Source organism: Bos grunniens, chromosome 16, assembly GCF_055505025.1.
Source record: "Bos grunniens cultivar Pamir isolate PY7600 chromosome 16, Bosgru_T2T1.0, whole genome shotgun sequence".
NCBI classification, from domain to species: Eukaryota; Metazoa; Chordata; class Mammalia; order Artiodactyla; family Bovidae; genus Bos; species Bos grunniens.
The window spans coordinates 73,765,102-73,792,903 of NC_141180.1; the positions used below are offsets into that span (position 1 = coordinate 73,765,102).

Here is a 27,802-nt window from a genome sequence, read left to right on the forward strand (position 1 = left end):
ATGAACAGCCTGAGGCCCGGATGGGTCCTGGGCGCCAGGCACCGAGAGATGAAAGTTGGATGGGGTCTGGGGCTTGGCTCTGAGGTGCTGCCCACTGAGACCCGCCCCCTCAGCCAGGGCCGGGCACTGGACATAGGACCCCGACTGGGTGCCGGATATCCTGCACGCCCAGGACCCCCTCCTCCTGGCCTGGGCCTGAACCCCAGAGGTAGAGGGTGGTGCCTGCGACCTGATGCTTTCTTGTCAGAAGTGAGAGTAGCATTTGTTTTGTGGGGAGGTTTACAGCATTAGGGCTTCCCTCTTAGCTCCATCGGTAAAGAACCTGTCTGCAGTGCAGGGGACCTGGGTTTGATTCTTGGGTTGGGATGGTCCCCTGGGGAAGGAAATGGCAACCCACTCCAGTATTCTTGCCTGGAGAATCCCATGGAGGAGCCCGGCAGGCTACAGTCCATGGGGCCACAAGAGTCGGACTTGACTCAGTGAATAACCACCACCACCACCACAAGAACATCGTGACCTGACCATGACCTGACCTAAAGAACAAAAACTCTGACCCCAGAAGTAACCAGGCCACTCCCTCAGCTTTCCTAGAAAAGCACTTTGCTGAAAGCTTTCTGGGTGCTCAGCTTTTTTTGTTTGTCTGTCTTTTCTCCTTGTGTGGCCCTGCAGTAAGGCTTTCTCTCCTCACTGTGTTAGAAGCACAAACTTGTGATCAGTACCAAGATGATATTCTAATCAATAATATAATCTGTTTTTATTCTCAATGTGTTAGATTTGTCCCTCCTCACCTCGAAATGTTCACTATCAGCTATACTTGGGGACAGAACATTTTCATTCATATAAATTATTTTCATAATCAGAGAGGAATGTATGAGCCTGAGATTCAATTTTCGATATAAAATGTTTTCTCTGAAAAGCCAAACTTGTCCATGGAATGACAGTAGCAATTGGACAGTGGCAGTTGGACTCGTCCTGTGCAGAGTTCAGTTAATTCTGAAGGTTCTGTGATGTGTGGTCGCCTTGGTAATGTGGTGATACACATTCCGCATTCAGTGTGTTTGCGAGCTGAGAGCTTCATGTATGGTGACAAAGAGAAATGGGTAACCTGAATTGTTTGGGAGGTAGGTTCACACTGATCATCTGAATGCTGTTCCTTCAAATAGGCTGGTTAACCTTTACTGATGAATTTTCCTCATCTTATTATGTTTCTTTTCCATCATTCTAATTTATCTACAGAGTTATAACTGTGTCTTATAGTTTTGTATTATTCCTTAAATTATGTTTTGATTCTCCTGTCAGCTGGCTGCCTTAAATATCTTCCTAAATTTCCAATTTCCCAATGCCAGTTTTGTACACACTCTTACCAGAGAACAGATGGAAAGAACTAACAGAGGAGAACCATGATGTCTCCCCAACATCTGACATTATAGTAAAGGGCATTACATCTCAACTGTTCTCAAATGCTGCTGCCTAAATCTACAAACACTAGCAGTGTAAATCTAGAGACTTAATAAGGAAAGAAACTGGGATTTACTGGTGGGATTCCCATGGGTGGATGTGGGCTGAATCATTGTTTGGCTGTTGCCAAGGAGTTTAGTGAGATGGCATAGTGCTGTTGGGTTGGTAGGATGAACATTTGGTCACTAAGGGAAGGAGAGCCTGTCTGTTGATCCTCAAGGAGAATCTAGGGTTACAGTCTCCAGGCTGTGAGGATGGAGATGATTTTCAAAAAGAATATGGGACTCTGTTGTCTTCCACTCCAGGGTCTAGAGCATGATGAGAAGTTGATAGGGTCAGAATTATAGTAGGGAAAGGTTGAACTCCTGCCCATTCTTAGCCAGCACTTGGTCCAGGCTGCTCAAATAAGAGTTCACATCAGCTGTGAGGCTTTGAGCATCTCAGACTTAATTAAGATACCAAAGGCCAGCAGAGATGGCCACCTCCCCAGTTAACTCACATTAACTGCTCATCCAGACCTGGTCAAGTTAAAGGGAAGCTAATTCTTGGTAGAGTCATCATGTGGCCTTTGGTTTAGAAGGTTCTGAACTCTGAGCTAACTTGTTGGCCAAACAGACCACTGGTCACTTAGCAAGGTGAACTGGGCTTTGGGAAGGCTGCTCCTGAGATGGTTGAGTGTGTGAAGAAGCTTTGAAGGATGGACAGACTTGGAATCCTGTGGTCTTTCTGAGGGGCTTTGCTCAGAGGAAATTTGTGTTTGGGATCAGGAACTGAGATATAGAGACGAGTGGTAGAAGGAGGATTTGAGCTCTTTTTAAGGCTGAGGCATCTTCTTCAGGGCATCAGCTCTCATCCCCAGAAAACTAGGGACAGAATAATTTGAGTTGGAGGTAGGGTTGAGGTCCTGGTTAAGGGGTTTTAGCACAGGTCTCAGGGGTGCAGGCATCTGTGTCCTCAGGGAACCATCACAATCCTGTCCCAGATCCACTATTTATTATTGTGTGACCCTTGGAAAATCACTTCATCTCTCTAAATTTCAACACCATCTAATGTAACATATGGATTACAGCCCACACTTTGGCCACCCTTCCTCTTGAACAGGGCTGGGTGTCCGAAGAGGTGATAATAGATACTCTCCATGAGCTATAAAAACTTGTTTTGGTGAAAAAGCTGAAGAATAAGCTTCCATCCCCACTTACTGGAGCCATCCAAATGTCCTCTCTGCTTTCAACCAGTACTGAAGGTCCATCTTATTCTTGCCATCATTCAAGGTTGAACACTTACAGAGGCATTATGAAGCACCAGTCCTTTACTTTTCTATTTATTTATTTGTCTGTCTATCATTTATTTATTTGGCTGCATTGGGTCTTAGTTGTGGCACGTGGAATCTTCATGACATCGTGCAGCTCTTTCGTTGTAGGGCACTGACTCTCTACTCGTGGTCCTTGACCTCAGTAGTTGCAACATGTGGGCTTAACTGCTCAGAGGCATGTGGGACCGGAGTTTGCCGACCAGAAATCAAACCCTGTCCCCTGCGTTGAGAGGCAGATTCTTACCCACTGGACTGCCCGGGAAGTCCCTCCTTTATTTTTCTAATATTTTACCTGTACTTAATCATTCTTGGCCTCATAATACTAAAAATAGGCCATGTTAACCTTTCTCCAACTCAGGACAGGGAACTGAGGCAAAGAGGTACCCATATGTCTTTCCCAAGTACCTGCTTCTCCTAAATGTGATTTGAATCCAGTCCATCAGCCATGGTCACCATGTTTTGCTGAGCTTCTAGGTCTCAGTTAAATAGAGATATTTGCACACACAGCCAGTCTGTTGGATGTTTTCAGTGCACCTCAAACTGCAGATCTTCCTAAGTCCACCTTGGATTCAGGAGGCCTTGCGAGGCATCTGGTGAGGAAGGGGACCAGAGGATTGAATTATGGATCAATTATTATTAGTTCCTGGGTGGTCCTCTGCCGGCAACATGTCGACACCTCTCACCATTTCACAGGATGTCTCATCCAGAAGGTGAGAAGCGACACCCCTCAAATGTCAAGAACATCAAGAACCAGCTGGATGAAGAGAGTTTGTTGTTGGCCACATAATAGGGTGCACCCTCTAACTGACTCAACTGAAGGTACTGTGGAAATTTTCTCATTAAGTTCATTCAAGAATAATTATTGTAGTATGTTCGGGGCCTCATATTTAAGAAAAAAAAAACAGAAATATTAAGCAATGTTCTTTTATTTCATGTGTTCAAATTGAAACTATATAAGTTGGTACTGCTTTAACTATGAAAGGAAAGATGCATTCTAAATTCAACATTTGGTTCATGCTTAAAAGTGAAGATGGTCTCTAGCTATGGTTTGGACATTAGCTAATTTTTTAACACTAGCTGTGATGTGTTCCCCCCTGAAGTCATGTTTCAAGGTTTCTTTAAATCATTAGACTTTATTTAAAGCAGGATTACATTGACATAAAAGTTGTATGGATTATACAGAAAATTCCAATATCATATCACTTCAGTTTCAGCTATCAAATTCTACTCACAGATAACATATGTGTGCTACATTTTTTACAATTAGTGAGAAAATATATATTTTAGTAATTCAAAGTCTAACATTGTTAGTTCACATAACATTCACACTTTGTATTGTATTCAGTATTTGTATTTGTATTCAGTGATATTTTAAATATGCACATTTAAATTATACTACCATACAGAAATCTACACACTAATATTCACAGTGTATTATTAGTACTTAAATACTAGAAACACCCCAAAGACCATCATGTGATGAATGGATAAATGAAATGTGGTATGTACTCAGAATGGAATACTATCCCGCCATAAAAATGAATTAAAGATTGATATGCTATAAAGTGGATGAACGATTAACACAAACATTTATTATAGTTAGTGAAATAAGGCAGGCACAGAAAGACAAATATTGTATGATTCCACTGGTTTAAGGTACACAGAATAGGCTAACTCATGGAAGTTGGAAATAGAAATTACCAAAGCGAGGAGGCAATGGAGAAGGTGGATTATGACTTAATGGGTACAGAGGTTATATTGGATCTGATGAAAAAGATGTAGATGGTGTTGATAGGTACACTAAACTGTGAATACAGAAAAATCAAATTGCTGGGAGAAATATAAATAACACCAGATATGCAGATGAGACCACCCTTATGGCAGAAACTGAAGAAGAACAAAAGAGCCTCTTGAGGAAAGTGAAAGAGGAGAGTGAAAAAGTTGGCTTAAGGCTCAACATTCAGAAAGCTAAGATCATGGCATCCAGTCCCAGAACTTCATGGCAAATAGATGGGGAAATAATGGCTGACTTTATTTTTCTGGGCTCCAAAATCACTGCAGATGGTGATTGCAGCCATGAAATTAAAAGACGCGTACTCCTTGGAAGGAAAGTTATGACCAACCTAGACAGCATATTAAAAAGCAGAGACATTACTTTGTCAACAAAGGTCCATCTAGTCAAGGCTATGGTTTTTCCAGTAGTAATGTATGGATGTGACAGTTGGACTATAAAGAAAGCTGAGCACCAAAGAATTAATTCTTTTGAACTGCAGTGTTGGAGAAAACTCTGAACAGTGTCTTGGACTTCAAGGAGATCCAACCATTCCAACCTAAAAGAGATCAGTCCTGCCTGTCCATTGGAAGGACTGATGTTGAAGCAGAAACTCCAATACTTTGCCCACCTGATGTGAAGAGCTGAGTCATTTGAAAAGACCCTGATGCTGGGAAAGATTGAGGGCAGGAGGAGATGGGAATGACAGAAGATGAGATGGTTGGATGGCATCACCAACTCAATGAACATGGGTTTGGGTGGACTCTGGGATTTGGTGATGGACAGGGAGGCCTGGTGTGCTGCCATTCATGGGGTCACAAATAGTCGGACACGACTGAGCAACTGAACTGAACTGATGGGACTTTTTAATTCTTAAAAATAATGAAAAGAATAAATACAATGTATTTTTTATGACAATGCTCAGTCCCTAGTTTATGTCTGTGAGCTCATGGACAGCAGCACACCAGGCTGACCTGTCTTTCACTATCTTCTAGAGTTTGCTCAAATTCATGTCCATTAAGTCGATAATGCTATCCAGATATCTCATCCTCTGTGGCCCCTTCTCTTCCTCCTGCCCTCAGTCTTTCCCAGCATCAGGGGCTGTTCGAGTGAGCCTGATCTTTACATCATGCAGCCAAAGTATTGAAGTTTAAGCATCAGTCCTTCCAATGAATATCCATGATTGATTTCCTTTATGATTAACTGGTTCGATCTCCTGGCTGTCCAAGGAACTCACAAGAGTCTCTTTAGCACCACTATTCTAAAGCGTTAATTCTTTGGCACTCAGCCTTCTTAATGGTCCAAGTCTCACAACAGTACATGACTACTGAAGCATAGTGTGATTTTTAGTGCTTCCCTCTGTCAAACCGACTTCCAAGTCAATCAGGTTCCCCTTAGCCAGAAAGCTTAAGGCTCTCTGACTCATTTCTGAAACATTCATCTCCTTTGCCTTCCTCCATCCATGATAAAGGTTGTCCAACAGATTTCAGTCCACACTTATTAACCACCCACATCCACACACTCCCCCGATGTGTCCATATTAACATGTCTTCCCAATCAGCATCACAAATGTCCTGAAAATTCCTCTATGTCCTCCTAGAGCTTCCTGAGGACCAGCTTGAGGAGCTATCCATTTCAACGTTAGAGGAAGAGGCTCTGCCCAACTCCACAGTAAGTGCCTCCTATTCATCTGAGATAAAAGTGTTGCTCCATGACTTTATTTTCTAGCTGAATTCAGATAAAGGTTCAAAATATTCAAGACAGTTCATATAAACAGTTTTTAATTTGATGGATGAATTTCTCCTAGCAGATAACTTATTCAAAAGGATGTTTTTCAAAAATTACAACATAAATTAAAAACTGGAATTGGGATCAGTTTCCTCAGCAGAAACTGTTCCTTCCAGAAATGAAAGTTTTAATTACTGGTGAAAATGAGCTGGAGTGCTTTACCGGAGGAGCTCCAGCCTTTCCCACAGGTGTCCTCTATGTGTTATTTTGGGGATATGGACGCAACAGCACATTCCCATTTGGTTTTCTGAAAAGAAAAAGAGAACAAAAGACCTGAATGCACAGGACTGAAGATGCTGACACCCTCACACTGTTTTCTTCTTTCTAATTGCAGGCCTGTGAACAAGCCGGTGAACATGGTAATTATTCAGGGATCATCCCTCTGTTGAAAATAATCTAGTTGATGAATGTGGCAATCTCTTGCCAGCTCTGTTTGGAGAGTCGCCCTGATGCTGGATTCCTAAAGGGGGTGAAGGCACGGGGTGCAGATAAGAGACTGATCTCCCAGGAAAGAAAATGTCCGTGCTCTATGGTACCTGGAAACCACTACATCATTTAGATGCGTGGGTTTGGGTCCCATGTGTGAGCCCATGCAGTGTGATTCTCAAGCTGTCTGTGTGTGTTTCCTCAGGAGATGTTTCCCTCTTATACAGCACAAGTCAACTGTGAACTTTCTAAACACTTCTCAACACACTGTGTACTGGCTATAGATTACCTAATTCTTTCCTCATCTCAGTCATTCCTCAAGTTTGGTTAATATTCATCTTGCTCAAATGGAGATGGTGCTGAGAAAAATGGACCAAGCTTTTGACTTCCAAAGTGGAAAAGAATAAACTGGGAACCTATGGGTGGTCCCAGTGTGTCTGCTCTGGACCCCTGACCTGCACTTATCACTCAACCATGGGATCCTCAGTCATGGAGCAAGGGGGTCACTGCATCTACTTTAATGCCTGGAGGTACTAGAGCTCCAGAGGTCCAGATTGTGCCCATCATTGTAAGATGGCTCAGTGGTCATGGAACCCAGGGCAAACATAGGTGGATTATCGCCAACATTGCCACAGTCATTATTATGAAAGGCACTTTGGGATTCATATCCTCTTAGTGAATTCAAAGATCTGAAAGTTGTGTTCTCTTATTTAGACAGTACAGGCCATATCTGTTGGTGCTAGTGTCATTGCTTAACCAAGGACAAAAGCAGAGTGTCATCCAGGGAGATATTTCATTGTACTGGGTGACATTACCATAAGCCTTACATTGGTTAAACCCTGTAGCACACTCTCAAGGGAAGGTGTCAAATAGATCTCACAGTGGAACACTCTCCTTGGTGACCTTGACTTTTGTTGTAAACCTCCTGCACACCAAGGTCCAAGAAGGTCAACGTTTACCCTGTGCTTTCTCTCCATGATGAACTGTCCCTCTAAATGTATGGCTTCACTGAGTGTGAACAGACACTGACTCAGTGGACGTGCAAATATTGTTTAGAAAATGGAGACTAGGAAGAAACATCACATGATAGATTATAGATATTTGGCAAGGTAGGGTTGAATTCAGTTCTCTAACAGAGATTGCTTTTAATCAAGAACAAAATCTCACAGAAAACTTAATAAGTGCACCAGCTGAAACTGAATCCTGGGGAGGCAATGATCTAGGAAGAAATCCTTCTGGATAGGGGTGGTTTTGCAGAAGATATAAACAGGCAGGAGTTTCATGAGTCTCTGTCATCAAAAGGTGGCATGAATTCCAGTGTTTCTTTTTGCCCGAACTGTTATGTTATCACTAGTTAAAATACAGAAGTTACCTGCTCCTCTGATTTACTCTTATTTATACAATGAAGAGGATGATTCAACAGCAAGTCAGTCCATAGTTACTAATGCCTTATGCATACACTCCACCCCATGCCCCTTCTATGAAAAAGGCTCCTGGGAGGTTAGTGAGCACCTCACCTGTGTCCCTATGCTGTTCTGTGTCCCTCCAGCTCCCCAGGAGGACATGGCGGTGGAGCTGTCTCAGGCCGGGGCTGAGGACGAGCCTCTGAGGATGGTGGACGTAAGTGCAGCTTTCTTAACCGGGGCAAGGCTGCGGCTTCACTTCTTTATTTTCCTTTCAGTCAAACACAGTTATAGTAATCTGAGAATTTATGTTACCACTGAGGCATGTAAATCCTTGGCTGGGAAAGTAGAGAGGATAAATCTATTATCAACACAGTCCTGATTCAAAAGGACATTTAAATAAGACAGCATCATTTATTACTGTAGGTACTTTGCTCAGCAGAAAGTTTTCTTTCTTGAAAAACAATTTGTAAACGTTGGTCAAATTAAAACTGAGAGATCTAATATGAAACAGACCAGTCTTTCCAACAGGAGACTGTCTGTTTTTTTTTTGGAGACACTGAAATAAAGAGTGCTAGTTACCTGAGGACAAAAACCAGATAATAGAAGACTTAGTGCAGAAAACTCAAGATCCTGACACACTCACTCTGTTTTCTTCTCTGCAATCACAGGAATTCGGGGAAGCCTGTGAATACGGTAAATATTCAGGGATCATCACTCTGCTGAGGGACAATCCAACTGATAAAGGTGGGGCTCTCTGGCTCTGGTTGGAGAGTGGCCCTGATGCTAGATTCCTACTTGGGGTGTCGGCTGTAGGTGAAGAGAACAGACTGATCTCCTAGGAAAGAATAATGTCTTTGTTCTACGGTACCTGGAAGCAACTACATCATTTCGATGTTGTGGGTTTGTGTGAATCAGGGTTGGGGGCCCATGTGTGAGCCCAAGTGGTGTGATTCTGAAGCTCTGTGTCTGTGTGTGTTTCCTCTGGAGGGGTTTCCCTGTTACACAGCACTGGTCAACTGTGAACTTTCTAAAGACTTCTCACTACCACTGCACACTGACTATACATTACCTGATTCTTTCCTTAACTCAGTCTTTCCTCAAAAGCAAAAGTGAAAGTCATTCAGTTTGTATTCAAATCTTGGCGGTCCCATGCACTAGAGTCCATGGAATTCTCCAGGCCAGAATCCTGGAGTGGGTAGTCTTTCCCTTCTCCAGGGGATCTTCCAAACCCAGGGATAAAACACAGGTATCCAGCATTGCAGGCAGACTCTTTAACAACTGAGCTATCAGGGAATCCATTCCCCAAAATAGCTTAATATTAATTTTCCTCAGGTGAAGATGGTAATTAGACAAATGGCCAAAATTCTTAATGTCCTAGTGGAAAGGCCAAACTTAGTACCTAGGGTTGATCTCAGTTTGGTTCCTCTGGAGGAGTGACTTGCTCCTACCAGTCACCAATGTGATCCTAGTCATGCAGAAAGGGGGTCTCAGCATCTATATCCATCCCAGGAGGTATTAGCAGGTCCAGGGGTCCAGATCCTGCCCATCATTATAAGGTGGGCAAGTGGTCAAGGAACCCAGGGTAACCATAGGTGGATTAACACCAACTTTGGCAACGTTATTATTGGGAAAAGAATCTTGGTACTCATATCCTCCTGGTAACCTCAAAGATTCTGAGTGTTGGGTGGCCTTTTGTAGAATGGAAGACATATGTGTTGGTGTTCCTGTCTTTGTTTACACAAGGACAAAAGCATATCAAAAGAGATGTATTTCATTGTACTGGGTAACATTACCATAACCTCACGCTGATTAAACCCTGCAGTAAACACTCAAGGGATACTGTCAAATAAACCTCAGAATGGAACGTGATAGTATAGTGACCATGACTCTTGTTGTAAATCAAATGCACAGCTGGGTCAGAGATTGTCAGCTTTAATCCATGCATCCTTTCCATAATGAACTGTCCCACTAAAAGTATGACTTCTGTGAGAGTGAACCCCCACTGACTCAGTGGACATGCAAACATTGTTTGGAAAAGCAAGCCTGGGAAATAACATCTCATGATTGATAATAGCTATTTGCAAAGGTAGTACTGAATTCAGTCTTCTAACAAGAGTTTGCGTTTAATCAAGAATAAAGTCTCCCAGACTTGGTAGGTACAATAGCTGAAACCGCATCCTGAGGATGCAGTGATCTAGGAAGAAATCTAGAAGGTAGGTATGATTTACCAGAAGCTCTAAACAGAAAGCAGGGTCATGAGTCTCTGTCATTGAAAGCTGGCATGCATTGTAATGTTTCACATTTCCCCATTGGTTTGGTGATCACCAGTTAAATGCAGCCAATCTCCTTCATTGCATTCCTGTTTGTCTTCTTGGTTGTACTTCATCCAGCAAACAGGAGGATTCAAGAGCAGCTCAGTCCATAGTTACTAACCTCTCTCATGTACACATTCCACCCCATGTCCCATCAAATAAAAAACAAGAAACCTGAGATCTTTGGAAGCAGCTTCATCTCTGTCCTGATGGCCTTCTGTTTCCCTCTAGCTCCCCAGGAGCACCTGGTGTTGGAACTGCCCCAGGCCAGGGCTGAGGATCTGCCTCTGCCACCCCTGGAGGTAAGCTCAACTCTCTGTGTCTCACAAAGACTGCTCCTTCACTTCTTTATGTTTCATTCAGCGAAATACAGTTATAATAATCTGACAATACATATTAGCACTTATGTATACAATTCCTTGCTGTTGGAATATTGATGTTAATTCTGTTATCAACACAGACCTGATTCAAAAAGACACTAAAAATACCATCAATTATGACTGTAGGTACTTTCCTCAGTAGAACTTTTTCCTCCTTGAAACCTAAAGATTTTAAGTGAAAGAGCCCAGCCTTTTCAACAAGGGTCCTCTCTGTTTTCTTTTGGAATGATTGATTTTTTAAAGAGTTTAGTTACCTGAGGAAAACAAAAAATCAGATAACATAACAGTTACTGCAGAGAAGACACGATTCTACCACGCTCACACTGTTTTCTTCTCTCTTATCACAGGCAGCCAGAGCAGCCAATGATCATGGTAAATATTCAGTGACCGTCCCTCTGCTGAGGAACAGTTTAGCTGATGATTATGGGGCTCTCTTGCCAGCTAGCTTTACAGAGTCACCCTGATGCTGGGTTCCTAATGGGGGTGAGGGTTAGGGGTTCTGAGAAGAGACTGATCTCAAAGAAAGAACAGTGTCTGTGTTCTATGGTTCCTGGAAACAACCACATCTTTTAGATGATGTGAGTTTGTTTGAATCAGGGTGGGGGCCCATGTGTAAGCCCCTGTGATGTGATTCTGAAGGTGTGTGTATGTGTGTTTCCTCAGGTGTTGTTTCCCTAAGAGGGAAATTTCTGTGAATTTTCTAAACTCTTCTCATCACCACTGCACACTGACTATACATTACCTGATTCTTTCCTCAACTCAGTCTTTCCTCAAAAGCCAAAGTGAAAGTCAATCAGTTTGTGTCCAACTCTTTGAGGCTGCATGGACTAGAGTCCATGGGATTCTCCAGGCCGGAATACTGGAGTGGGTAGTGTTTCCCTTCTCCGGAGGATCTTCCAAACCCAGGGATCGAACAAGGGTGTCCAGCATTGCAGGCGAATGCTTTAACAACTGAGCAATCAGGGAATCCATCCCTCACACTAGCTTAATATTCATTTTCCTCAGGTGAAGATGGAAATGATACAAATGCCCCAAGATCTTGACCTGCTAGTGGAAAAGACAAACTGAGTACCAAGTGTTGATCCCAATTTGGCTCCTCTGGAGGAGTAACCTGCTCCTACTAGTCAGCAATGTGATCCCCAGTCATGGGGCAGCAGGGTCACTGTGTCAATGTTCATCCATGAAGGCACTAGCAGGTCTAGGGGACCAGATCCTGCCTATCATTATAAGGTGGGCACAGTGTCAAGGAACCCAGGGTAACCATTGTTATATTAATGCCAACGTTGGAACAGTCTTTATCGTGAAAAGTAATCGGGACTCATATCCTCCTGGTAAACTCACAGATTCTGAGTGTTGTGTGGCCTTTTGTAGAGTGGAAGTCATATGTGTTGGTGTTCTTGTCTTTGTTTACACAAGACAAAAGCATATTCTATCAGAGATGTATTTCATTGTCCTGGGTAACATTAAATAACCTCACATTGATTAAACCCTGTAGTACACCCTCAAGGGAAATTGTCAAATAAAGCTCAGAGTGGAACTGATAATCTAGTGACCATGACTCTTGTTGTAAATCTCATGCATAGCTGGGTCAGAGACAGTCAGATTCACTCCATGCTTCCTCTCCACAATGAACTGTCCCACTAAAAGTGTGACTTCTGTGAGTGTGAACCGCCACTGACTCAGTGGACTTGCAAACATTGTTTGGAAAATCAAGCCTGGGAAATAATATTGCATGATTCATAATAGCTATTTGGAAAAGTAGTATTGACTTTAGCCCTCTAACAAGTGTTTGCTTTTAATTAAGAATAAAGTCTCCCAGACTTGTTAAGTACAATAGTTGAGACAGCACATCCTGCAGATGCAGTGATTTAGGAAGACATCCAGAAGATAGTGTGTTTTACCAGAAACTATAAACAGAAAGCAGGATCATGGGTCTCTGTCATTGAAATCTGGCATTCATTGTAATGTTTCACATTTCCCCATTGGTTTGGTTATCACCAGTTAAATGCAGCCAATCTCTTTCATTGCCTTCCTGCTTGCCTCCTTGGTTGTACTTCATCCAGCAAAGAGAATTCAAGAACAGCTCAGTCCATAGTTACTAACCTCTCTCATGTACACATTCCACCCCATGTCCCATCAAACAAACAAACAAGAAAACTGAGATCTTTGGAAGCAGCCTCTCCTCTGTCCTGATGGCCTTCTGTTTCCCTCTAGCTCCCCAGGAGCACCTGGTGTTGGAACTGCCCCAGGCCAGGGCTGAGGAGCCACCTCTGTGTCCCCTGGAGGTAAGCTCAACTGTCTGTGTCTCACAAAGACTGCTCCTTCACTTCTTTACGTTTCATTCAGCGAAATACAGTTATAATAATCGGATAATGTATATTAGCACTTATGTATGCAATTCCTTGCTGGTGAAATATTGATGTTAAATCTGTTATCAACACAGACCTGATTCAAAAAGACACTAAAAATACCATCAATTATGACTGTAGGTACTTTCCTCAGTAGAATTTTTTCCTCCTCGAAACTGAAAGATCTTAAGTAAAAGAGCCCAGCCTTTTCAACAAGGGTCCTCTCTGTTTTCTTTTGGAATGATTGATTTTTTTAAAAGTTTAGTTACCTGAGGAAAACAAAAAATCAGATAACATAACAGTTACTGCAGAGAAGACACGATTCTACCACCCTCACACTGTTTTCTTCTCTCTAATCACAGGCAGCCGGAGCAGCCAATGAACATGGTAAATATTCAGTGACCATCCCTCTGCTGAGGAACAGTTTAGCTGATGATTGTGGGGCTCTCTTGCCCGCTAGCTTTGCAGAGTCACCCTGATGCTGGATTCCTAACCGGAGTGAGGGTTGGGGGTTCTGAGAAGAGATTGATCTCAAAGAAAGAACAGTGTCTGTGTTCTATGATCCCTGGAAACAACCACATCTTTTAGATGATGTGAGTGTGTGTAAATCAGGGTTGGGGGCCCTTGTGTAAGCCTGTGTGGTGTGATTCTTAAGGTGTGTGTATGTGTGTTTCCTCAAGACATGTTTCCCTCCTACACAGCACAAGTCAACTGTGAACTTTCTAAACACTTCTCATCACCACTGCACACTGACTATACATTACCTGATTCTTTCCTCAACTCAGTCTTTCCTCAAAAGCCAAAGTGAAAGTCAATCAGTTTGTGTCCAACTCTTTGAGGCCGCGTGGACTAGAGTCCATGGAATTCTCTAGGCCGGAATCCTGGAGTGGATAGTGTTTCCCTTCTCTGGGGGATCTTCCAAACCCAGGGATCAAACGGGGTGTCCGGCATTGCAGGTGTACACTTTAACAACTGAGCAATCAGGGAATCCATTCCTCAAACTAGCTTAATATTCATTTTCCTCAGGTGAAGATGGAAATGATACAAATGCCCAACATTCTTGACCTCGTAGTGAAAAAGCCAAACTGAGTACCTAGTGTTGATCCCAATTTGGCTCCTCTGGAGGAGTGACCTGCTCTTACCAGTCAGTCAAGTGATCCTTAGTCATGGGGCACCAGGGTGCCTACATCGATGTCCATCCCTGGAGGTACTAGTAGGTCCAGGAGTCCTGATCCTGCCCATCATTATAAGGTGGTCACCGTTTCAAGGAACCCAGGGTAACCATAGTTAGATTAATGCCAACTTTGGCACAGTCATTATTGGGAAAAGTAATTGGGACTCAGATCCTCTTGGTAAACTCACAGATTCTGAGTGTTGCATGAACTTTTGTAGAGTGGAAGTCATATATGTTGGTGTTCCTGTCTTTGTTTATACAAGGACAAAAGCATATTCTCATCAAAGATGTATTTCATTGTACTGGGTAACATTACTGTAACCTCACATTGATTAAACCCTGTAGTACACACTCAAGGGAAGTTGTCAAATAAAGCTCACAGTGGAAAATGATAGTCTAGTGACCATGATCCTTGTTGTAAATCTCATGCACGTGGGGTCAGAGAGAGTAACTTTCACTCCATGCTTCCTCTCCATAATGAACTGTCCCACTAAAAGTATGACTTCTTTGAGTGTGAATAGCACTGATACAGTGGACATGCAAACATTGGAAAATCAAGCCTGGGAAATAACATCACATGATTGGTAACAGCTGTTTGGAAAGGTAGTATTGAATTCAGTCTTCTAACAAGAGTTTGCCTTTAATCAAGAATAAAGTCTCCCAGACTTGGTAGGTACAATAGCTGGAACAGTGGATCTTGAGGCTTGAGTGATCTAGGAAGAAATCCAGAAGATAGGTGTGATGTACCAGAAGCTCTAAACAAGCAGGAGGGACATGCGTCTCTGTCACTGAAAGTTGGCATGCATTGTAATGTTTCACTTTTCCCCATCAGTTTGGTTATCACCAGTTAAATGCAGCCAATCTCTTTCATTGCCTTCCTGCTTGTCTCCTTTTTTTGCACTTCATCCAGCAAAGAGGAGGATTCAAGAACAGTTCGGTTCATAGTTACTAACCTCTCTCATGTACACATTGCACCCCATGTCCCATCAAACAAACAAAAAAGAAGCCTGAGATCTTTGGAAGCAGCCTCTCGTCTGTCCTGATGGCCTTCTGTTTCCCTCTAGCTCCCCAGGAGCACCTGGTGTTGGATCTGCCCCAGGCTGGGGCTGAGGAGCCGCCCCTGCATCCCCTGGAGGTAAGCTCAACTCTCTGTGTCTCACATAGACTGCTGCCTCACTTCTTTATGTTTCGTTCAGCGAAATACAGTTATAGTAATCAGACAATGTATATTAGCACTTATGTATGAAATTCCTTCCTGGTGAAATATTGATGTTAGATCTGTTATAAACACAGCCCTGATTCAAAAGGACACTAAAAGTACTATCAATTACTACTGTAGGCACTTTCCTAAGTAGAAATTTTTCCTCCTTGAAATTGAAAGATCTTAAATGAAAGAGCCCAGCCTTTTCAACAAGGGTCCTCTCTGTTTTATTTTGGAATGAATGATTTATTAAAGAGTTTAGTTACCTGAGGAAAACAAAAAAAAATCAGATAACATAAAAGTTACTGCAGAGAACACACGATGCTGCCACCCTCACAGTTTTCTTTTCTCTAAACACAGGCAGCCGGAGCAGCCAATGAACATGGTAAATATTCAGCAACCGTCCCTCTGCTGAGGAACAATTTAGCTGATGATTGTGGGGCTCTCTTGCCAGCTAGCTTTGCAGAGTCACCCTAATACTGGGTTCCTAATGGGAGTGAGGGTTGGGGGTTCTGAGAAAAGACTGATCTCACATTAAGAACAATGTCTGTGTTCTATGGTCCCTGGAAACAACCACATCTTTTAGATGATGTGAGTTTGTATGAATCAGGGTTGGGGGCCCATGTGTAAGCCCCTGTGATGTGATTCTTAAAGTGTGTGTATGTGTGTTTCCTCAGGAGATTTTTCCCCCTTACACAGCACAAGTCAACTGTGAACTTTCTAAACACTTCTCATCACCACTGCCCACTGATTATACATTACCTGATTGTTTCCTCAACTCAGCCATTCCTCAAGTTTCATTAATATTCATTTTCCTCAGATGAAGATGCTGCTGAGAAAAATGGCCCAAGCCCTTGTCCTCCTAAGTGGAAAAGCCAAACTTAGAACCTAGGGGGCTTCCAGTGTTTCTGGTCTGCACACCTCACCTGAACTGATCACTCATCCTTGAAATCCTAGTCATGAAACAAGGGGTCCCTGCATCTATGTTTATACCTGGAGGTACTATAAGCTGGAGGTCCAGACCGTGCCCATCATTATAAGGTTGGCACAGTGGTCCCAAAACCAGGGCAAGCAAAGTGGATTAACAGCTAACTTTGGCACAGTCATTATTTTGAAAGGCACCTCGGGGTTTGCATCCCCTGGTGAACTCACAGATTGTTAGAGTTTTGCGGCCTTGTGTAGACAATGTTGGTCCTATCTCTTGGTGCTAGTGTCATGCTTAAACAAGGAATAAAGCAGATTATCATCAGGGAGATATTTCATTTTACTGGATGATATTACCACAAGCCCTACATTGATTAAACCTGGTAACACACACTCTAGGGAATGTGTCAAATAGATCTAACATTCGATTTTGATAGTTAGCCTCATGACTACGAGTCGTTGTAATCTCCTAAAGCGCTGGGTCACAGACAGTCAGCATTCACCCTTGGTTCCTCTCCATAATGAACTGTCCCATTAAATGTATCACTTCTCTCATTGTGGACAGCCACTGTCTCAGTGGACATGCAAATATTGTTTGGAAAGTGAAGACTGGGAAAAAATATCACATGATTGATAATAGATATTTGTAAAGGCAGGATTGAATTCAGTCCTCTAATAGAGCTTGCTTTTAATCAAGAACAAAATCTCACAGAAAACTTGTTCATTTCAATAGCTGCAACTTTGCATCTTGGGGAGGGAGTGATCTAGGAAGAAATCCTGGGCTGATTTAGCAGATGCTCCAAACAAGCAGGAGGGATGTTCATCTCTGTCATTTAAAGCTGGAATGCATTTTAGTGTTTCTTTTTTCCCCACTGTTTAGGTTATTATTAGATCACTTGTTAAAATCCAGAGGCTCTCTTTCACTTCTTTCCTGCTCCTCTCGTTTGTTCTCCTTCATCCAGCAAAGAGGATGATTCAACAGCAGCTTAGTCCATAGTTACTTACCCCTTCATGCATACACTTCACCCCTTGTCCCTATCAAAAAAAAAAAAAAAGCTGAGTGACTGGTGAGTAGCCTCACCTGTGTCCTAAGAGCTACTCTGTCCCTCTAGCTCCCCAGGAAAACCTGGTGGAGGAACTATGCTTTCTATAATCAGCTGTCCCACTAAACAGATGGCCCCTGTGAGTATGGGCAGCTACTGGCTCAGTGGGCATGTACACACTGTATAGAAAACGAATATTGATAGAAAAATACTATATTATTCATAATAGCTATTTTTAAATGGTAGGAATTCAATAATATAAAATCTTGTGTATTTGATTTTCTCTAAGACAAGTAATTAGTGAATTAATAGAATAGCATACTTTGCCCAGGATTGATTTCAGTCCTCTAACAGAGTTTACTTTAAATCAAGTGCAAAGTCTCATAGAAAACATGATGAACAGAGTAGCAGCAACTGTGGATCTCGGAGGAAGAGTGATCTGGGGAAAATCAGGAGACAGTAGCGATTTAGCAGGAGCTCCAGTGGTGGGCTGCCGTCTATGGGGTCTCACAGAGTCTGACATACTGAAGTGACTTAGCAGCAGCAGCAGCAAACGAGCAGGAGGAGTCATGGGTCTCTTTCATTGAAGAGTACACACATTTTAGAGTTTTCCATTTTTTAGATTGACTATTTCATGTTGATTAGATTCCTCTAGCTAGAAAGCCAAAGATCTGTTTTCATTTCCTTCCTCCTCTCCTTTACTTTCCTTCCTCCTCCAAGAGGATGGAGGAACACACGTTCAGTCCATGCTTATTAACCTCCCACATCCATACACACCACCCCATGTCCACACAAAGAGAAAAAATCCTGCATGATTCCTCAGCCTCCTCTCTAGCATTCTAACAGCTACTCTGTGTCCCCTAGGTTTCACTGAGGACCTGCCAGTCAACCCAACTTGTGACAGGACCAAAGAGACTCCATGTGTCTCCAAGGAAAGTTCTTTTTTTTTTCCTGGTCTGAGATAGAAATACTGTTTCATTTCTTTTTGAGTAGAATTAGGTTATGAGTCTTTGAAGGTGTTCATTTCAGATAGAGATGATTCCCTTGATTGGGATAATGTGGAGTGAGATACTTATTACCAGATCATGATGCCTCAGTCCACAGGATATTAAAATTGTTAGCATCCATTACATCCTGTTGAGTACAGATTTCTCTCTCCTGCAGTCAGATTTCCTCTAAGAAAAGAATTCTGCAATTTCCAACCCAAACGATCTTAGAAGTTCCATCCTCCAGGCAAAGATCTTGCCTTTCATCCTGAGTATGTGTGTTCTGATGTTGCTGAACTCCACCACTGTTCCTCATCAGGAACTGTCACTAAATGAACCAAAGAGTGTGCATCTATGTGATCTTATCCTCATAGTGTCTTCTCTTCTGTACTTGCAGGTGGCCCTTTCAGAATGTGAAAGTGGTATGTATTGTAGAATCATTCACTTTGGGAGAAAAACTTTGTAGATGAGAAAGTTGGGGCTTTTCTCTCCGGTTTTAGTATAGAGGCCAAACTGATTCCAAATTCCTGCTGGCAATGAGTATAGGGGCCCTAGTGATAGAAAGTAATGTATAAGTACAGCAATGTGGCTGATTACTGTAGTTCCAGGAGGAAGCTGTACTATGGTTAATAGTGTAGGTTTGTGTCCATGGGACTGGGTGTGTCTCTGTGTGTAATGAATAGTGTGATTCTCCATGTGTCTGTGAATTTTCTGTCTTGTGCTTTCCTCGATATTTGTCACCTTAAACATCACTGTTACTGGTGTCAACTTCCCCCCAAAAAATTTCCCATCACCATGTACCATTAACGAGTATGTACATAAAAATTAAACCAAGTATACACATTCACTGTATCCATTGATTTTATACCAAGTGAACATCCAATACCCTGAAAGACAAATCTCATCACTACCCAGGAGAACGTTTACCCTGGAGTCTTTTTAATTTTTCTTGAATTTCTTCTTGGCTCTGCTGGGTCTTCATTGCTCTGCAGGGTTTTCTCTGCTTGTGGAGAATGAGGGCATCTCTCTAGTTGTGGTGCGTAGGTGTATCACTTTAGCAGCGTCTTTTGTTGCAGAGCATGGCTTCTAGGGCGCTTGGGCTTCAGTAGTTTTGGAAGGTGGGCTCAGCACTTGTGGTTCCTGGGCTCTAGAACACAGCTCAGTCCTTGTGGTGCACTGACGGGTTTAGTTTCTCCAAACCATTTGGAATCTTTCCAGACCAGGGATTGAGCTCGTATCTCCTGCATTAGCATGTAGATTCTTAAGCACTGAGGCACCAGTGAAGCCCTATACGATTCATAAAAAACAAAACTGTCCCCCTCCTGGGCCAATTACACCTTCATTTAGTCATAAATCCCATTTCTTACTAGGTCTTATATCATTTTGATTGGTCATGATTCATCTGCCATTTCCATCATTCAAACTCTTTCCTATTAGAGCCTCAGAATGAATCTTTCCCCTTCAATCAAGGCCCCCAGTACTGGGGAGGCTCCTTCCTTCTGCAGGGATCCCTGGTGGTACCCACATGCCACACCCAGGTCTAGAGGAGTCTGAGAAAGGAGGAACTTAAAAGCATAGATGAAGTTCAGGCCAGCTTTGCCTCTTAAGCTTTGAAGTGTCCAGTCAGTCCTATTAATTCAGTGCGCTGTGTTGTTCAGCTTGTCTCTAGAACTTCCCCGTCCTGCAACAAAAATTTTATAACCATTAAACAGATAATCCCTCTGTCAGCCTCCTCCCAGTTCTTGGAACCACCCTTCCACTCTCTGCTTATCTGAATTTTCCTTTAGAAACCTCAGGTAAATGGAATTGTGCAGTATTTGTCCTTCGTTGACTACCTTATTTCACTCTTACCAGTATCCTCGAGCTTCATTCACAGTGCTGCGAATGACAAGGTATCCTTCATTATTAAATGCTGAAAGGCTTCCAGTGTATGTGTACACCCCATTTTCTTTTTTATTTATCTGCCCGTAGACACTGGGCGGTTTTCTTGGACTTTGTGTACAATATGGCAATGGATATGTGATTGTAGATATCTCCTGAACATTCTCATTTTATCTTCTTTGGACATAAACTCAAAAGAGTGATTCCTGGATCTTAGATCAGTCTCTTAATAATATTTTGAGGGACTTCCAAACTGTTCCATAATGGCTATGTCATTTTACATTCTTACCAACAGGTACAAAATTTCCAGTTTGCTACACTGTTGCCAAAATCTTTTACATTCTTTTTAAAATACACAACCTGAAAGGTGGTTTGACGTGGTTTCCATTTCACTAATACTTACTGATGTTGAGGACTATTCCTATGTATATTGATCACTTCTCTGTCTTCTATGAAAAAATATCTATTGAAGCCTTTACACATTTTTAAAAGTCAGTTATTTGCCTTTTGTTGTTTTGAAGCTGAGTTGTAGTAGTTGCTATATATTCTGGATATTGGCCCCTTATTCAGATGCAAAGTTTGCAGATACTTCCTCTCATTCCATCAGTAGCCTTTCTGTTGATTGTTGAAGAGACCATCTTTTCTTTATTTGTCATTTTAGAACCCTGGCAAGGATCATTTGGCCTCACATGTGTGAATTTATTCAAGATTCCCTCTTTATGATTCATTGGTGTCTCTGCCTATTTTGCTGCAGGTAGAACACAGTTTTGACTACTGTGGCATTCTTACCTGTTTTGAATTCAGGAAGCCTGAAGACCCCATTGTCGTTCTTTGCTCTTAAGATTAGTTTTGTTCTTTGGGTTTCTCTTCGGTTGCATAAATTTCAGTATTTGGGGATTTTTTCTTTCCATTTCTGTGAAAATGACATGAGACTTTGTGAGTGGTTTCAATATATATGTACATCACTTTTAGGAGTATAGGAAGGTCAACAACACTAAATATTCCAGTCAATGAATATAGTATGGTATTCTGATTACTTGTCTCGTCTTTCTTTCAAAAGCATTCTATGGTTTTCAGTGCACAAATCTTTCACTTCCTAAGGGGCCTTTTGTGTTGCCTTGCTTGGGACCTCTAGAGTCAAGGATGGGAAAGATGGGCTTTTGAAGACTGTGAATGTCCCTTCCCTCCCTTCTGTACCTACTCTCTAGATACTTGTCAGACAGGAGCTCTGGGCCATGCCCTTCACCACTGCCTACAAGTGAGCTCCCTACAGGGAATTTGCTTTGAATCTGAGTGTTCATCTTACTATTTTAATGTTCACAAGCACTCTCCCAATCCCTGGCCTAGGTTCAAGAGCCCCAGGTATACCTATATATGAATGATCTCATCAGGGCATCAAATTGTCTACAATAGAGAAAAACCTGAAGAGGCAATTAATTACCTTTTCCTTGTCTTTGTAGCTATGAGAGCTGAACTTTCCAATGTAGTAGGCAGTAGTCAGATCTCCCTATCTATAATTAACTATTTCAAACAATAATTAACATATTTTTAAAAAATCACAAAAAACACACATTTGTTGATCACAGTAGCCATATCTCCAGTGTGTCCATAACTGTTGGAATTTCAGCTTTGCAAGCTTGAATGTAAAAGCTATATTGGGCCTGTAGAAGTGTAAGGTTACAATGTGATTCTGTCAGCATCTCTCTCTCATATGAAATTTTGCACTGGGATTGACATCTTGTTGAAAGGCTCTGACTCCACAAACACAGGGGAGTTCTGTGAACCTGGAAGAAAGACCAGGGCGATGATGTGTGAGCCAAGCTGAGGAGGAGAAATGGGTGGGTCAACTTGTATAATAACCGTATTATTGCTCCTGGTTGTCTTTCTGCAGACTGCTTCCTGGAAAATATTAGCAACAGTGATGCAGAAGAGAACTCAGGTAGGGAACAACTCTCAGGTGGGGTTAACAGGGAGAGGGTTCCAGGACCACTTGAGTTACACTTAACTCTTAGGAGATGAAGGAAGGTGAATATCAACTGAGGAAGTAGAAGGAAATATGCGTAGACTTTTTATTTGTTCTTTTCATATTTTAATGATTTTATAGACCCATGTGATCATGTGCTATATCGTGCTGTGCTTCAAGACATCTCTTTTTGTTTGTCCATTTAAAAATCTCCTTTCCGACAAGACTACTCTTTCCTTGTCCTTTCACTGCTAAATGTGAAAGCTTGGCTTCTGGTCAATACCTGCAGGGTTTTATGTACAAGGAACTTTGGCTTTTTGTTTAAATTCTCCTATGATGGCCACATGCTATGGACACAAAATTCTCACGGTCACTTGACACTGGAGACCAAGTTCTGGCAGTGAGTGTCAGGTGGTGGGTGAGATGTGAACCCATCTCCCTCTGCATTTTCAGGACTTGTGGTTTCCCTTCATATTTGTCCTCACTGTTTGTTCCTTGTATGAAGGGTGCTCTCAGGGTTGGATGAGTCAAAGCTCATGTGCTCTGGTGTCCCTGCCTGGGCTGAGTCTCCTGGAGCTCATCTCAGCACCACACCTCCCCAAGGATGCTGTGTTGCATGAGAGCAGTCCATGTGCAGCTGCCCCTAGAGACCAGCATGTCCACAGATTCTAGAGACTGTGAAGGGGCTGCTGGCTTTCTTTACACATTTGCTCTAGCAGTCCTGCTGACCTGGTCTCCTGGGACTGACCAGACCTAGGTCAGAGACTCAGAGCAGCAGGACCTGGGGTGACTGCTCCCCTTAGAACCACTACTCCCTCCAGACCAAAGCTCCAGGTGGTTTTGATCACCATCTTTGCACACTCCTCAACTCATTTGTTTACCTTTTATTTTTTTGTTTGTTTTGCATTTGAGCTTTGGGATTTTCTGATATATTTTGAGTATGAGCTCCTAATGTGATATATGGTTTGCAATTTTTCTGTAGGTTAACTTTTCATCCTACTGATTGTTGAAGAGACTACCCTTTCCCTATTTTGTTGTCTTAGAACCTTCATAAATTTTATTTCACCTTGTATCCATGAGTTTACTTGTTTGTTTGTTTTTTATTCTGGTATTTAGGGCTATGCATCTATTTCTATGTCAGTATCATACAGCTTTGATTCCAGTAACTTTGTAATGTGTTTTGAAATCAAGAGGTGAGAAACTTTGATCTTTATTCTCAAGATCATTTTGTCTATTTGGAGTTCTTTGTGGTTCCATACATATTTTTGGAATTGTTTTTTCTATTTCTATGAAAATGACATTAATATTTTGATTGGTGTTGCAATGATTCTTTACTTAGGTTTAGGTACTGCAGAAATGTCAATAGTACTAAGTCTCCAGTCTATGAGCATGGAATGTCATGTCAATTCCTCATCCTTGAGTCACTCTCTCAGTGTGGTGTGTAGTGTTCAGTGTGCTGTTCGTGTCTCTCTGAAGGCCCCGTATCCCTCCTTCCCTGATCTCAGAGTCAGTGGTGGAGGGATGGGCTTGTGAGGAGACACAGTGTCTCTCCCTTCCTCCTCACCTCTTCTCTGATGATATTCAGCACAGGTGCCCTGGGCCCTGTATCCATACCTGGCCCCTCAAGAGGAATACCTGCTGGGAATTCCTCTAAGATTTGGGTGTTGACATTGCTGTTTCAGTGTCCCAAAGGCTCATGAGTACCTGGGATGTGTGCATGAGCCCAGGAAATACCTACAAATGAATCATCAAATCAAGCCAGTCGGATGCTCTACAGAAACTGTTGGGGTACAATTCACAGGCCTGCAAGTCCTGTGCTTATCTAGACTTGAGACCAAAGAAAGATCCCAGAGTTGACAGAGATATCAAAGGTTTAATAGATGGGATGATTTCCATGTCTGAAGTAAAAGGATCCTGGAGAGACACCCACTGTGGATAGCAGGGGACAGGCAGAAGACAGCAGCTGCAGCATTCTTCACTCGGGGGGATTGGGAGTCTACCAGTTACAGTGGGAATGAACAGCAGGTTGGCTCCTTGGTTAAATTGGTTACCATGGAAACCAGTAGAGCATCACATCCCTCTCTTAGCCCCTCAGGCTAAATACTTTCATGGGGCTGAAGTCTTGTCTTTGTTAATCTATCAGCAAACAGCCATCTTGAAATGGCCAGAAATTGCAGAGGAAATAATCAGGAGAGGGAAAATAACAGAGGGGTGGTAACATCCTATATATAGCCTTGCATGCTCAGTCACTCAGTTTTGTCTGACCCTTTGAGATCCCATGGACCCATATCCCACCAGGCTCCTCTGTCCATGTATTCTCCAGGGAAGAATATTAAAGTGGTTCACCATATCCTCCTCCAAAGCCTCTTCCCAACCCAGGGATTCAAACCATGTCTCCTCTATTGGCAGGCAGATTCTTTACTACTGAGCCACCTGGGAAGCCCTACATCCTCCCTTGTAACAAAGTCCCCTGGCATTCCAAAAACTATTCTACCACAATCTATCAGAAGTGTTAGAACAAGTGGTACTGATCTCAAGATTCATTCAATCTTCCCTGGTGACTCAGACAGTAAAGAATTCACCTGCAATGCAGGAGACCTGGATTTGAAACTTGGGTCAGGAAGATCCCCTAAAGAAGGAAATGACCACCCATTCCAGTGTTCTTGCCTGGAGAAATCCATGACAGAGGGGCCTGGTGGGCTACAGTTCATAGGGTCACAAATTGTTGAGCATGACTCAGTGACTAAGCACATGCACGTGTATAAACGGATATAGTGGTTGTTGTGTGTTATAGTGTGGTAGCCACTAGCCAGATGTGACTGTTATAATTTGCTTAAAGGCATGTTTTACAGGTGTCAAAAACACTTGGAATTTCAGGTTGGTTAGCATGAAGGTGAGAAGTCTAATGGGCCTGTAGAAGTGAGAGGTTGGAATTCACTCTTTCACCGTCTCTATCTTTAGGTTTGCAACTGAGATCAGTGTCTTATTGAAGGTCTCTGACTGCACAGAGCACAGATGACTGCCATCTGCTATCCATGGTGAAGTGTCTTTCTAGTATCCTAGGGAAAAGTTCAGGATGATGCTGTGAGAGCCAGCAGGGCCTCAACTGGGGCAGAAGTGGGTGGGTCGCTCATCTAATCACCTTGTTGCTCCTGGTTGTGTTCCTATGGAATGTGTTGTGGAGAGCATTTGGTGCAGTGATGAGAAAGGGGACACGGGCAGAAAACAATATTCAGTTGGGATCTGATGGGAGAGGCTTCCTGGAACTTTAGGGTTAAATATCCTGCTTGGAGCCTAAGGAAGGTGAACATTAAATTAGGAAGAAGGAACTCTGTGTACAGTTCTGACTTACTATTTTCATATTTTCATGATATGATAGAGACATCGTGTCCTGGACTTGCATTGTGCTCTGTTTATAAACACCTTTTGTTGCTTTACTCTTCAAAAATTATTTTGCCCATAAGAGCTGCTCTTTTCTGCTTTTCCACTAGTATGGAAGCCTGGTCTCTGGTCAGCACCTCGGGTATTGTGCACTGAAGTCTGTTTTCTATTTCATGTTGAACTATGATGGCCATATCCTAGTGGGCACAAAACTCTCATTGCCACTTGACACTGGAAACCATGTACTTGTAGCGCATGTGAGGTAGTGTGTGAGATGTGAACTCTCTCCTCCTGAGCTTTCAGGACTTGTGACTTCCCCTCATGTTTGCCTTCACTGTTAATTCCTCATGTAGAGGTCGCTCCCAGGGGTGGATGAGTCACAGCGCACAGGTCCTAGTGTCCCTCTCTGGGCTCGGTCTCCTTGGGCTCAACTCAGCCTCCACACCAGCCAAGGCTGATGTGCTTCCATGTGAGAAGTCCACGTCCAGCTGCTCCTAGAGAGCCTCCATGGCTGCAGATTCTAGAGTCTGTGAAGGGGCCACGGGGCTTCTTCACACAGTTGCTTTCACAGCCCTGCTGACCTGCTCTCCTGGGATTGAGCAGTCCCAGGGCAGCAGGTCCTGGGGTCACTTCTGCTCTCATAACCCACTGCTGCATCCAGAGAGTCCTGCCCCTTCTTCCCAGTCCCAGGCCTGCCCCATCCTCTGTCCTTTCCTTACACCTTCCCAGGTTTCATCCCTCCAATTTTCCAAGTCTCAGTGTAAACCCGGAAGCTACCAGGTGTTTATGGAGGACTCTTGCCACATCATTCTGGCTAAATGAATTTGGAAGCATTTGCCTCTGTCCTCTCTAAGGGTTTGGGAAACTTGAGATGTTGCTGTGAGCATTAAGCATCTCCCAGATATCTCAGGTCACCTCAGTCAACGGGAGAGTCTCTGTTGTGTGGAATTTTTGTCCTTCCCTCCCGCAGGGGTCAAAACACTCTCAGAACCATGCCATTCCTGGGAGGGATGGATTGGTTAATTCAATAATGGGCTGATTGGAGATGTTGGTCATACACCCATGGTCCTTCTTCCAATGTGCCCCTGTTGGAGAACTCTAGGGTTGGTGGAGGTTCATGGAGGAAGGAAAGGAACAGGGACAAGAAGAGAGAAATGAGGAAGGAAGAGAGAGGAAGTAGTGGGAGAAGGAGGCAAGCGAGGTCATGGGCAGAGATGCATGGAGACAGTGACCACCTGGAGGAGGAACAGGTTGTCACGGCCTCATTTCTGGTCACATGTAGACAAGTTGAGGGTGGCAACAGGATGTTGGAGGTCAGAGACCCACTTTTTCATTGCAGAGATGAAACTCTGAGGCCCTGGGAGGTTCTTGAGGCAAGTACACCAGGGGTCCCAACGCCAGGCTGTGAGGAGCACCAGGGTCCCCTGGTCATATCCTGACTCTAAGTCTCCCATTTGCTTTCCCACAGCCTCTCCACATGACTGCTGCCCTCAGACACCAGATGGGTACATGGCAGATAATGAAGATTTGGAGACGGTGAGCAAGAATACTGAGGTCATTTATTTCTTCTTTCATATCTTTCAAAAATTTTATCTTTCTCTGATCCATAGACTCTTCCTTGTAACCCTTCGCCATCTCCTCTTTTCAACTTTTTGTGATTAACCTTCTGGAGGACTTGGTGTCTTGTAGGCACTTAGGGTTCTAGAAGCTTATATAAAATCTATGAAATCTGTCTGCAGCCCTCTTCCCCCATTTTCTTAGCATTGCCCTGGCTCCTGACCTCACGTCTACACCCTTGAACCTGGCTTTGTCACCATGAGTGGCCTGAGCAGGAGTTGAGGCTGTTGTCAGCAGGTCTGGACCCACAAAGCTGAAGGAGCCCCATAAAGTCTGCACTGCCCTGAGCTACTCCATATGATTGCTTTCCTGTTCTGGGACCTGCCTGACTGATCTCTTCCTTCCAGATGTCAGACAACTCTCTAATCAGCTCTTTGGAGAATGGCAAAAATGTCATCAGTGTTGATGAAAAAGACCAGGAGGAAGTGTGA

General features: G+C 43.0%; 1 protein-coding gene across 1 annotated transcript; it reads left to right on the forward strand.

The window, feature by feature from the left end:
* LOC147357003 (uncharacterized) lies at positions 1-27,802 on the forward strand. The gene is made up of 12 exons (XM_086342939.1): positions 1-208; positions 3,317-3,589; positions 6,142-6,212; positions 6,664-6,688; positions 8,305-8,375; positions 8,830-8,905; positions 13,068-13,138; positions 13,564-13,588; positions 18,408-18,479; positions 22,302-22,349; positions 27,223-27,290; positions 27,719-27,802. The coding sequence occupies exons 1-12, from the start codon at positions 1-3 to the stop codon at positions 27,800-27,802; spliced, it is 1,092 nt and encodes a 363-aa protein (XP_086199065.1).

Coding starts and splice junctions, on each gene's coding strand:
- LOC147357003 (XM_086342939.1), top strand. CDS start 1: ATGAACAGCCTGAGGCCCGGATGGGTCCTGGGCGCCAGGCACCGAGAG. Junction 18,480..22,301: donor TCCATGTGTCTCCAAGGAAA/GTTCTTTTTTTT, acceptor GTCTTTCTGCAG/ACTGCTTCCTGGAAAATATT. Junction 27,291..27,718: donor ATAATGAAGATTTGGAGACG/GTGAGCAAGAAT, acceptor TCTTCCTTCCAG/ATGTCAGACAACTCTCTAAT.